Here is a 13,274-nt window from a genome sequence, read left to right as displayed (position 1 = left end):
AATTTGGGTCAGAACACAAAATTAGGAGTCAAAGTAGTTGAAGAAAATAAAAAAGCAAAAGAATACATTTCACTGTAGATAATCTTTTTAAAGTCAGCTTAGCCATAAAAATGAGAGTATATCCATACTGACTCTACTTTTAGGTTGTGGTGGGAAGGAGGGATTTAGGACACATTTAGAGAAAGAAAAACTACTTGAGAAGGAGGGAAGCCACTTATCGCTCTAGGTGAGTGGGCAGAAGCAGCATACAACCTATACACAGTTAAGACAATTTATGAATCTTGAGAATCACACACTTTGGACAGTGACAGATACAGAAGCGAGCTTGCTTATTGGCAACGGTTATTAACCGACAAAGATGGGGTCTCCAGGCGTTAATCTCTGCATGGAACCCCCATACTACTGTCTTCCTGGAAGGAAAAAAAATAGATTGACTTTGGTAGGACTTCTAGAATTAGATATAGAATAAATATGAATCATTAACTTCTACATAGGCAATGGCAACTTAAAACTTTAGAAAGCATCATCAATATTATCACTATTCAATAATACCTTACATTTTCCAGTCTCTTTTATTTCTGGACAAAAACTAGTCCCATTCACACATTCTTGGGCTCATTTGGGGCAAAGAGTATGAGGTTATTCTTAAGTGCCTTAAGATCTATCATCTGTCAGACCTGAGTTAAGAAACGATGTGGAATAAATGCAAAAGGCACAGACCTGACCGTCAGTGAACACCAGTTCTAGTCCTGCCTCTGTCATTAAATGGCTGTTTGATCTCAGGTGTATGTATATTTCAATCTTGCTAAAATGAGGCAAACTAAGATGCTAAGCTAATAGTTTCATTATTACTTTTAAAAAATCTATTTCTATCAAAGTAATAAGTACACAAGACTACTTTCTAAAGACTGGTCTCTAAGATAAAAAGGTCAGTACAAAAATTCTGCTTCACCTCTGGGATAAGATATAGACAGAAGAATAAATCATTCCGTTAGTTTGTATAAAGGAAAAAAAAAATAAGAGATGAGAGTACATTCCCCTTCTATTTGCTTTTTAATTAACCAGAATTTCTGTTAATCAGATTTCTGCAAATCTCTCAGTCACTTCTTAAATCTAAATGATTCTGGTTCTTCACTATGCTTCTTTCTATAACTGGTTTCATTTCCAAGTTTATGATGATGACAAAAATGCCTTCTGATTTAAAATGTGTTATCAAAATTTGGAAAAAAGTCATAGTTTTACACTTATTAGCTTCCAGATCTAAGCAAGTTACTCTTTGCTTCAATGTCCGAATCTGTATAATAAGGATAAACACTAACCCTTCTCAAGGGGGTTAAAAAGATTAAATAAAATACATGAAAGAACAGTAACCAGCACAAAAAAAGCAGTTGTGTGTTTTAAAGGTATGACATTTGTCGGAGTTCCCGTCATGGCGCAGTGGTTAATGAATCCGATTAGGAACCATGAGGTTGCGGGTTTGATCCCTGGCCTTGCTCAGTGGGTTAGGGATCTGGCGATGCTGTGAGTTGTGGTGTAGGTTACAGACGCGGCTCGGATCCTGCGTTGCTGTGGCTCTGGCGTAGGCCGGCGGCTACAGCTCCAATTAGACCCCCATCCTGGGAACCTCCATATGCCTCAGGAGCGGCCCTAGAAAAGGCAAAAAAGACAAAAAAAAAAAAAAAAAAAAAAAAAAAAGGTATGACAATTGTTTATAAAAGCTGCTTAAACACCTCATTCCATTAATTAACAGACTATTCACTCCAAAAGATGTAGCTGAAAAATAAGGCAACTAGAATGTTTTAATCATGTAATTTTTAGGTACTGTTTTAAAAGTTCAATTAAATAAACATGCACTGAGCATATATACCATGTGTCAGGTACAATATGCTACAGTTGTGATTACAATGATCCCACCTTCAAAAAGCTTACAGTCTATAAGAGACCAATAAAAATTATAATGGGAAAATTAAAAAAAATAAATAAAAATTATAATGTAATTGAAAATATAACAAAAGCATTACAATGAGCAGAAGTAGCAGGGTGAAGCAAGTAATTCATTCAGTTTGAAAAGGATAAAGCAATAGCTAAAGCAGCTTGTTAAGGGAGAAAGTATTCTGCAGGCAGAGGGAGACCGGGGTTGCTAGGCTTGCTTAGCCACTTCAGGCTCTGTGATGTGGGTCGACTTTCCTCTCGGAACTTTTTTATAAATCTACTCTGAAGAGTTATTCTGAAGATTAGAAACACCATGACACACCGGACGTTCAATACGTAGGACTTGATTTGTTTTAGAAATTGTGTGTTTGCTTTTTAACAGGCTAAGTTATAAATGGCACCATGGGCAGCATCTCTTAATTAATGATTAAGCTACACATGGGATCCTGACGCTCAGCAGCACAGAGAGGCCATAGTGACCCACATGGGAATGTCACCACTTAAGAGACTCCGCTTTTTAGAAGGGATGTGGTTCCTACCTTGTGGTACACTCACCGTCTGGTGAAGCATTACTTCTAATCTATTTTTCTCTATCTTTTACAGAATTCTACATACTCAGACACTACTTATTTCCTAGAAGAGGTTCCCATGCTCCTCTGTCCCACCTCAGTCCTAGTGTTGGACGTTCAGCATATCCTTGATAAAATGGCAAAGTCCAATGAGCAACCGATGATTTTTAAGATTATACTGGGAGATAATGAGAACTAACCCTAGGTTGAAACTACTATTGTTAACCTAATGGTTGATCTATGGGAACTAGAAGCCACTCCAATGATTTACAATCTTAAAGCAAGTGTTTTAAATACTGTTCAGTCTGACTAGGAGGTAAGCTACATTTACATTTACCCCACGTTTCACAAAGCCAACTTTCTCTAAAGACCCACTGATGAGCCAAGACAGTCACTAAATGATCCAAGTGCATAATCTTAAATCCTTATTTTTCATTTTACTCCAATAAACACAACTGATACAACATTTAAAATATTAACAGTGGATGAATACAAGGAAAGCCATAAGTAAGATAAAGGAGTCTATCTCAGAACTCAGCTGAATGATGAAATGGTCTTTATGTCAATATAGGTTTTAAGAACTAAAAATATGTTCCTGACTTGCAACCCTCCTGTAAGGTCAGGTTTGCTCCAAGTTAAATAACCACGGATTAAAAGTGAGGATACCATAAATCAGTGCAGAATCCAAGTTAATTTCATAGTTTCCACATCCAAGGCAACCAGCATCTTTAAAGTCAACTTGGTGGTACATAATCTCCCCAGTTTTCCTCTATGAATATCTGAATTTCATATAATACCAGAATTTATAATATGTCATATCCTATCAAGATAGATTATGCTTGTAAAATACACTTCATAGTCTTAACCAGTTTGACATAATGCATTTTGAAATACTAAAGTTCTATCAAAATTTGCTGTCCTATACGTCTTTTTAAGGTTTTAGGTTTTTTGTTTGTTTTTCACTGAGAAGCAGGCACTGAGAAGTCATCAAATTTCAATTGAAATCACTTTCTTGTAGACACTAATATTTAGAGAGTATTTTTTAAATTCAGAACTCTGGATAATCTAAGCATAATACAAGAATCTCTGCATGAATCAAACCAGAAATTTCTTCACAAAGCGGACCTACAAATTTGATTAAAAGGTATGAGTATTATTGCTCACTTCTACAACTAGAAAATGACGCTAATTATTATAATGTAGTTAAGTCTAATTTCCTCCTGATAGCCTTGACATATGAAGAGGAATACACAAAATTATCAAATGTCACAGAAGCAGCGGCTTAGAGGCCAGAGGGAGAGAGACAGACAAAAGGAAAGAGGAGAGGGGGGAGATACATGGTTAAAGCAAAAAGTGCTCAGAATGCACTAGACCTGGGTCCAGCCTGTGACCTACTATAATGAGTCATTGATACCATCAAAAAAAAAATTTTAACAGTTGACGGAAACTGATCGTTGTGAGCAGGGAATTTAAGTCCTACATTCGATTTAAAATTTGCCAGAAAGAAAAAGAGCTAAACCAGAAAAAGATCGAAAGAGCAAGAAGTGGGGTGTGTGCGTTGGGGTGGAGGGATAATTGAAGGCTAACAGTACTCAAGTCTCAGCACTAACTCAATTCTGTGCGTACTACGGAGGCATGGGGGTCGCGGACCCTCCCCATGCAGGGAGCGGAGGCGGCCGTCGTGGATTCTCCCCCGGGAACTCTAGAGCCTCCGGGGGGGAAAGGGGGACCCTGGTTGGCGCCCCCGGAACAGCCGGATCCAATTAACAACATCCTCGCCAGGGGTCGGCACCGCGAACTGCCTAGCGAGCTCACGGGGGTGGGGCGGCGAGGAGCACTTCCCCTCCACCGGAGGGAGAACAGAGGCGAGGGGCGGCACCGCATCCCGGTCCCCATCCCGGGCGCATCAATTACCCGTGAGGTTCCTCAGCACCGTCCCGTGGGCCCAGAGGCTCAGGACCTGCTGCACCGACAGGTTGATCATGGAGTGGTCGCCCCCCTCCGCCTTCATCTTCCCCGAAGGGCGCCCGCCGCCCTCTCCTCGGGCACCGGGCGGCGGCGGCGGCGGCTGCGAGGCTACGGGGGCGGCGGCGTGTGCGCGGCTCCTCCAGGCCGCCGCCGCCGGGGGAGGCTTCGGGGCTCCGGGCTGGGCGCTGCTGCTGCCGCCGATGGGCCTCCGGAGGGGGGTCGCTCAGCGCGTCTCCCAGGCAGCCCCCTCCCCGCCGGGGAGACATTGAGGACGGCGGACGGGGGAGGGGAGGGGGCCGGGCGCTCTCCCGGCGCGGCCTCCGAGCGAGGACTCGGGGCGGTGGAGGCCGCTGTCGCTCCCTCTCAGGGGCAGCACGGCGCCGCGGGGGCCAGTCTGGTGAAGAGGCCGAGGTCACGCCGGGAGGCCCGGGGTGATGGGCAGTCGGCAGGTGCAGCCCCCGATGGAGCCCCGCTCATCACCACCAGAGCAAGAGAAGATCCGGGACTCCGAGAAGACTGCGGCGGCGGCGGCGGCGGCCGCGGGGGCACCTGCCGCCAGCCTGCCCACCCTCCGACCGCCGACACTCGAGGAACCGCCCCCTCCACCCGCGGCCGCCAGCGGGCCGCTCGTGCGCGCGCGCACGGGCCCCCACTTCCCCCTCCCTCCCCGGGGCCGCTGCGCATGCTCACTCTCCCCCTTCCCCTCCCGCGACCCGTCGCCCTCCGACAGCCGGCCGGCTTCAGAGCCCTCCTCCTCCCCCTCCTCCTCCCCGTCCTGGCGCGCGCGAGCTCGCGTGGCTGCTGGTGCCGAGCGTCGGCCCGCAGTGGGGCGGAGGGAAGCTCGGCCTACGTCACTAGCGCCACCGCCGGGCCTCGCTGCTGATTGGGTGCTCCAAGGGAACCACCTCCACGCCCTCCCTCCTGCCCCGCCCCCAGCCCCGGGCGCGCGCCCTGGGAGCGCTGGGAGCGCTGGGTGCGCCCGTGCTGCGCGCTGCTGAAACTCCAGGCTGAGCGGCAGCCCTGACGCAACGAGTTAGCAAAGTCCGTCAGCTGGTTTCTGTGACAGTTCGCATCTTTGGCTCCGAACGAAATCCTTTGGATAAAGAGGTTTGAGTACAACTTTTTTCGAAAGTGAAATTTAAACCCAACGTTTTAGGCTTATCAGTTTGCGAGCTGTTGAGGTTTTTTCGGGTTTTGTTTTGGGTTTTTTTTTTTTTTTTTTTTTTTTTTTTTGAGTCAGGAGCCCTGGGTAGGATAGGTCACTACTTGTGAAAGCCATTAACAGAAACAGACCAGGTCCATCCTTCGTCCAGTCCTTCCCACACCAGGAACTTGGGCCTCGAGTGGTTCCAGCATCTGAAATTACCTGTAGACACACGGCTGGGCAGGTGTCCTACACCCCAGTGCCATCCCGGGTCTGTCTCTTTTTATCAAAATGTAAAAGTCTCCGTTATTTCTTTTCCTCCCTCCAACGTAAACTAGGTCTCGTCCCATGGTTTTTGCTCCCTTTCTTCATGTCCACCGTTAGCCCGACGAGCTGTCCAAAATACTGCAACTCCTTGACATTTGGAACCTTTTATCTTAAAAAAATAAGACTGCAAGTCCTGGTAATAACAAAATATGCACTGGTCAGCCCCCGCCCCTCACCCCCGTCCTTTTTCAATCCCTTTACCATCTGAAAAGAAAGTCTACAAAGGGTGCTGAAGTTCCTGCTGTAGCGAAATCATCAGCTACATTTGGCAAAACGTAGAAGGGTTGAATCACTTGTAAAACGGTGTTCTTGGCGACGACTTTAAAAAGAATTATATATACGCATTTATACATGTGTGTATTTACATATGTATGTATGTGTCGACTGAAAAAAAAAAAACGTGCAGTGGAAGTGTCCTGAGTTAAGTTTTATTAGGGGCAAAAAGGAGGACTAGAGCCCGGGAGGCAGCCTCTGGGATGGCTCTGAGGAACTGCTCCCAAGAGGTGAGGGGGGAGGCCAGCATCTCTGTGATTTTGCTGGAGGGGCTGCATGGGCTCAGGCGCATGTTTGGGCAGAGGGTTACTGCTTGGTCACAAGATTGCTGCTGGTCAGGAGGAGCAGCTGTCTTTGTTAATTATTTTAGTGCTTTTCTAGATGGAAGATGCAAGAGGCTGGGGGGGAGGGTCATAAAATCTCCTAAAAATATCTAACTATCCGAGGGCCTGTTCTGCCAGTTTATTCCCAAAGGACAGAGTGCCTCATTCCTTATCTCCACCCAGAACTTCTTGCAGGGCGTGTGGAAGGTCAGCGGCTGCGGTGGCTGGTGATTTCGTTTCTTACAGAACCAGATGGCAAGAGATGTTTTTTTCATTGGCACATGTATTGTCTGTTTGATGTCACAGCACAAGAGAAAAAGGGAAATTTTGCATCATTCATAGGAACGGAGCCAAAACTCGAAATGTGGTGGTGTTTATGTTCTTCTGAGGATTTAGAACTAATCAGATCTTAATTTAAGATTGTAAAATATCGGACTTAGAAGAGGCTTTACTGTTTTTCTACTTCATAGTATTTTACAGATGGGGGGGGAAACAGATTCTGGGGAATTTAGTGATGTGACAGAGGTGACACCACTTCAGAGCCCAGTTTCTGAATTCCTAGTCTTATTAATTCTTTCTAGCAACCACATCATCTTCTTAAGTCACAGTCAACCCCATACTTTTAAGAAAGGTTCTGGATGGGCAGATGCAGGTTACCTAAACATTGCCAATAAGAGATTTGGTATTACATGGCTAGTGATATTGGAGAATGTGACTACCTTCAGTGAAGGATAAACCTCGGAACAGCAGCTCATTCAGCGTGCACATCAGGAGCTTTTAGTTGACGTGGAGTCATTGGGGCTCTTATTATTGCTCACTATTATTTGAAACAGGGTCGCATACTTTTAATATATTCAGAACCTGGGACAGTGCCTAGCACGTGGTGTTCAACAAATATTTGCTGAATGAATCATTGAATCAACGTCAGAGAAAGGTCAGCATTTTTATTGTTTCACATAAAGTTTTTTTTAATGGAACTTAAGTGTTGATTTTAAGAAATGAGAAAGTAAGACACAGCAAGGAAGCCCCAAAACTATAATGCACTTGATAAGCAGACAGTTTTTCCCCTGCTTTTCAGTTCAGTTCAGTTTATTTATTTGGCATCTGTTATCGGTGATAATGTTCTATGCTAGACCTTATCTATAGGATTTGGAGATTCATAAGGTCTCTACCCTTTAGACTGACACCTTACATTTAACTTGTGCTCGCCCTGGTAAAGCTCATGATACCCATCACGATAAAGCAGAGAAACAACATGTGTCTTATTTCGTCTCCCCAGTAAGATATGGCACCCCTAGGGTGTCAGGCCCCCATTATGGGGCTGCTGAGGGATCTAGGCCTGCCCAGAAAAGGGCAGAGAGCTGCTCCGTATTGGCAGTGGGATGTGACCTCCATCCAGAGTCGTGGAGGGTCTGACACGAAAGGACAGACAGGTACATTTTCCACCTTATTCTGTGCCCTCCCTCCACCCCTGCCTACAAACCACCTACCTTCCAGTTTCTGCTACCTACTGCTCCCACCCCCATGTAGGTCCTTGTTTATTATCCTATCTTCAAAAGAAAGAAAACATGACATTTGAACTCAAGAATTTACACTTTGAAGCCTGAAAGTCAGTATAAAGAAAAAGACTGTTAAAAATCACACACACACACACACACACACACACACCCACCCTGCATTTGGCAACATAGGAAACTCAGTTTTGCTCCCAGATACCAGTGTCTAAAAATCACCCTGCATCCAATCGGGTTATATTATGGCTGAAAAGCCAAATATAAAACGCATACAATAGTGTGTTGATTAAATGCTGCCTGCAGATTCATGATACACAATCCACACTAAATTCAGTTCTGAACGTATTTAATTGTTGCGCTAAACATCATAAAACATTGTATGCTAAGAACAAAATGGTAAAAATGGTATTTTACTGTGTTTTTAGTTGCGATTTTCTGATTTTAAGTGAGGTTGCACATTTTTTTTCCAATGTATGTAGCCACATGGATTACCTTTTATAAGAACTTTTGGCCATTTTTCTTTTGGGTAATTTATCTTTTAAAAATTTAGGTGTAGGAGCTTTAAAATACTTAACAAATAAACCGTTTGTGATATGTATTGTATAAATCTTTTCTAGTTTGTCAGTAACCTTCTAGCTTTAACAAAACTTTTTGGTCATGTAGAAATTTCTATTTATATTGTTAGCCTTTTCTTTTTTGGTACCTAAATCATCTATCATGCTTTAAGATGTCTTGCCTTCTCTCAGATTTAGTTTTTTTTAAGACTCATGTAGTTTCCAAACATTTAATGGGTGTTTTTGTTTACTGTTTTGGTCCACTTGGAATTTTTTTTTAATGTAAAGAGTTTAGTAGAGATCCAGTTTCGTTCTTCCAAATGGCAACTGAGCTGTCCCCAAACATTTTCCCACTGACCTAAAATACCAGCTACATTATCTACAAAATTTCTATATATACTTGGATTTATTTCTGTTCCATCTATGTGTTCATGTGTCAGCACTATACTATTTTTATTTTCTTTAACTGTCCAGTATGCTTCCATTTCTGCTAAGATAGGTCTCCCTTTTTCATTCATTTTCAGTTTTTTCTGATTAATTTTGAATTTGTATTGCTCAAGAGGAGCTTTAAAATCAGCTTCCTAATTCTAAAAATATTACTGGTTTATTTTCATTGATATTGTGTTACAGTGTAGGGGATATTGAGAAATGTTCATGCCTTATTAAGAAATTTGATATTGAAAAGTTGTTGAATACATAGGTTTTTAGCCTCTGTGGATATGACCATGTGATTCTTCCTTTGGTTCTGTGTATATGGGAATTAAATTAACATATTTCCTAATACATTTTCTTTGAGTTCCTAGAGTTAATGCCACTTGGTCATGATCCCTCATTCTTTTAATATGCTCTTTAATTCCACATCTTTGCCTTTTGTTAGACTTGTATCATCAGTATTTTGAGACAATATTGATCTGTACTTTTTAGAGTCAGGTTTAATTTAGTTTTGTGGGGTTTATTTTTAATTTTTTTGCTAATTAATACTGTGTTGGCTTAATATAAAATATTTAGATGCTTTCCTTATTTGGATTTTTCTTTTCCTTAAGTGTTTGAATATGAAATTCAACTGTAAAACTGCTGTCCATGCTTTACGAAGCAGTTCTTTGTCAGTTTTTTTCTATGTAGCGTTTTTTTTTGTTTGTTTGTTTGTTTTTTCCTTATGGCAATTGGTCCATTTAGGTATTTTTTTCTCTTCTTGGTTTCTTTTTGTAATTTTTCATTTGACCTATTTTTATCTGATACAATTTTTTAAAATAATTTGCAATGTTACTGCCTCTTGTAAATCTTTTAACGTCTCCAACACATTGCTTATTTTGTGAATTTACACATTCTCTAATTTTTAATTATATTTGCTAGTCGTGTTACTTGTTTCCCAATTAACTAGCTCTCAGATATATTTATTGGTTCTCCATGTTTCTATATATTAATTCACTCTTTTTCCTTTATTCATTATCAGTTTCTTCTGCTTTTCTTTGGGTTGTTATATTATAGTCTGTAACTTTTAAGTAGCTGCTTAATTCATTTATTTTTATGTTTTCTTATTTCTTAATATAAGTATTTAAGCTTGAGTTTGCACTAAGCATTGCTTTAGATGTATCCTATAGCTTTTGATATATAGAGTTCTAGGAACATTTTCTATTGTTATCATCTAGAAATCCTGCCATTTTAATTTTGACTTTAAGTTGTTTAAAAGATTCTTTTTTAACTTTCAGTTTTCAAGGGGAGGAGGTTCTCCGTTCGTTAGCAATTAGTGGTTTAATTACAGTGTAGTCAAAGATGTTATCTATGCCATTTCCACTTTTGGGGGACTTGTTGATGTTTTCTTTGTGGCCTAGTATGTGGTTAATTTGGGGAAATGAACACACACACCAAAAAAGAAAGTGTACTCTTTGCTTTCAGGGAATACTGTGGTATATATGAATAAGATATGCCATACTTACATGTTACCGAAGGTCTTCTATAATATTATTTTTGTCCGCTAGGTCTGCCATAGGCTCTACTTTTGGCCTCATGAACCCATGCCTCATAACAAAGAAACTTAAAAGCTCATTGGTTTAAACAACAAATCTTATTTCTTGCTGGTGTTGCATGAGATCTGCAGTTTGGTCACGGTTCCCCTGGGATCTGCCTAGTTGGGTTCAGCCCAGCTCCATAGGTCTTCTCACTTTAGATGCAGGGCTGAAGAGGCAGCCATTTTCTGGGTTCATGCTTATTTTTCATGGTACAGGGAAGGAACCAGGGCCACCACTGCAGCACTTGCCTTGAATGCAAAATTTAAGAGACTCCAAAAAACTCTGATCAGGATAAATCATATTCTAATGCAATATTTTTAAAAATCAAAATTAACACAAAGATTCACAATGAAAAAATAATCAAAAGTTTTCAATAAAAACAGAATCTAACCCTGTGTGCTTCATGACCCTGCCTCAGCCACGTCCCCTTGATCCAGGTCCTGGTAGGTACAAGAGCAGCAGGGCCAAATGATGCAGGTGCATTTAAAGTTTATGCTCAGATATAGCCCATGTCACATATGCTCACATTCCTTTGGCCAGAGCACGCTGCATGGTCAAAATAGGGAAGGATAGCAAAGGGGAGGTGGGTGGAAGCAACAAATGATTTGAACATGTAATGCAGTCTAACACAAGTTAAGGGAGGTCAATCTCCTACAAACAATGTATTTGTGCCTATTTCTCCTTTTTTTTTTTTTTTTTTTTGGTTTGTTTGGGGTTTAAAGGAGCTTTGATTCTGTATGTTTTGATACTAGATATTCAAGTATGTTAGATTTCATTATGATTTTACTTTTTAATTAAAAATATCTTAGTGTGTATTATCAAGTACTTTTTAAATTTAATCTTGTCTAAGATAAAGGTCATAACTCTAGAAGAAATATTAACTTTCTTTTGGCTTGCATTTGCCAAGTGTATCTTGGGCCTTGCTTTTCAACCCTTCTGAATCACTTCGTCTTAGGGGTTCTCTTGCTGAGTTTAACTTTGTGATCCAATATGAGATTCCTATTTTAATAGAAGAATTTAGCCTTGTTGATATAATAGGTATATGGTAGTAGTTGTATCAACGTTATAGTATTCCTTTTATTTTTGTTGCTTCTTTTAAAAAAAGTAATTGACGTGGTTTGTATTTCTTTTGCTTTGTTTATGTGTTCCTTACAATTTAAGAGTTGGTTCTGTGTTTATTTTTCAGGATAATCTCTCACCAACATTGTTACACACTTCATCTTGTTTAGAGTGTTTGTAGACCCACTGTATGTGATCATAAAAATTATGTATACATCTCCTTTTTGCCATCAGATTCTTCCCCATTAGCTTATAGTAGATTATACGTTTTTTTTTTTTTTTAATTCTTTATACCTCTATTGCTAAACTACCTGGGTCTAATCCCAGTTTTACTGCTTTTCCAGATGCAAACATTTAACATTAGGCAAATTACTTAACCTCTCTAATCTTCAGTTTCCTCATCTGTAAAATGGGAAACACATGCATTTCGTATGCATTTCATATTCATTAGAATGCTTCCTTGTGCTAATGTGAGGATAACTGTAGAAAATGGCATTGGAGCTATAAATGCTCAGTAAGTGCTAGCTTTTGTAATTGCTTCACTTAAATATTAATATATTTTTGAAACTTATGGGAACGCCAACTTTCTAAAGAACAAGCCAAAAGGACTTGTGAAGGATTCGCCTGGTGGTCAGGCACTGCATCTCTTTTCCTGCTGGTTTTGTTTAATGCTGGAAACTCCCATCCTATGACCTGTGCTCAGTGAAAAGCCCTCCCCGCTGCCAAGGTTCCCTGACTGCTGAATGCTCCTCGGGCAGCTGCCATTATTAGCCTTTCTGTGGACTCGTCCTGAATTTTAGTCACTCTGACTATCTTTTCAACCCCAGCTCGGTGTATTTACACTTCCTCCCCTTCTCTCTTTCCCTCACAACTTCTGTTAGTTACATAATATTATTTCATCATTGACGTTAAGAATGCCTGTGGAAACCACTATAGTCCTTGAAGTCTTTGGTTTTTCCTTTTGCTTTACACCTGAATGAAAGTTTGTGCAAGTATAAAATTAACGTCGGGGTCCGGGTGAAGGTTAAATGGAGTAAACCCCCTTCACTCAGAGTCTTCTATGGACTGTAGCTCCTGCACTTAAAGGGCAGGGGAGACTTCGAAAATTAACAAGTCGCAGATAGATTGGAGAGGATGATGAGAATTTGAAATGCTACAAAATTTCAAATTTTGGCTCAGTGGTTAACGAACCTCGCTAGTATCCATGAGAACGCAGGTTCAGTCCCTGGCCTTGTTCAGTGGGTTAAGGATCCGGCGTTGCCAGGAGCTGTGGTGTAGGTGGCAGATGTGGCTTGGATCTTGCATTACTGTGGCTGTGGTGTAGGCAAGCAGCTACAGCTCCGATTGGACCCCTAGCCTGGGAACCTCCATATGCTACAGGTGTGAACCTAAATAGACAAAAGACAAAAACAAACAAACAAAAAAGAAATGCCACAAAACATACCATGAGTTTCCTGTATTTTCTCCTCTGGCATCCCCTGGCCTAGGCTCAGGATAGCACAGAACCTGGACATGGACCAGTCACTAATAAAGATTCCTCCAGAGATCCTCTTGTTTCTCTGGAGAGCAGGGCAAGAGTCTCCCAACACTCAGAGAGAGTGA

General features: G+C 41.4%; 2 protein-coding genes across 5 annotated transcripts in view; one reads left to right on the top strand and one right to left on the bottom strand.

Moving 5' to 3' along the window:
• The window catches only part of TMEM170B (transmembrane protein 170B), a 38,574-nt gene extending 33,441 nt beyond the window's left edge, over nt 1–5,133 (bottom strand). For 3 of the 4 annotated variants that reach the window (XR_002346303.1, XR_002346304.1, XM_021100188.1), the window contains exon 1: nt 4,416–5,133. Coding sequence is in view for 2 of the 4 variants with exons in the window: in XM_021100188.1 (XP_020955847.1) it covers nt 4,416–4,735 (320 nt within the window). In the remaining 2 variants the exon portion in view is untranslated. The remainder of the gene's footprint in view (nt 1–4,415) is intronic. The other variant, XM_003482132.4, reaches the window with a different exon arrangement.
• The window catches only part of NEDD9 (neural precursor cell expressed, developmentally down-regulated 9), a 286,512-nt gene continuing 278,637 nt past the window's right edge, over nt 5,400–13,274 (top strand). The window contains exon 1 of the mRNA XM_021100184.1: nt 5,400–5,576. The gene's annotated coding sequence lies outside the window, so the exon portion shown is untranslated. The remainder of the gene's footprint in view (nt 5,577–13,274) is intronic.

The sequence above is a fragment of the Sus scrofa genome, chromosome 7 (assembly GCF_000003025.6).
Source record: "Sus scrofa isolate TJ Tabasco breed Duroc chromosome 7, Sscrofa11.1, whole genome shotgun sequence".
Taxonomy (NCBI): domain Eukaryota; kingdom Metazoa; phylum Chordata; class Mammalia; order Artiodactyla; family Suidae; genus Sus; species Sus scrofa.
This window is presented reverse-complemented; position numbering and strand designations above follow the sequence as displayed.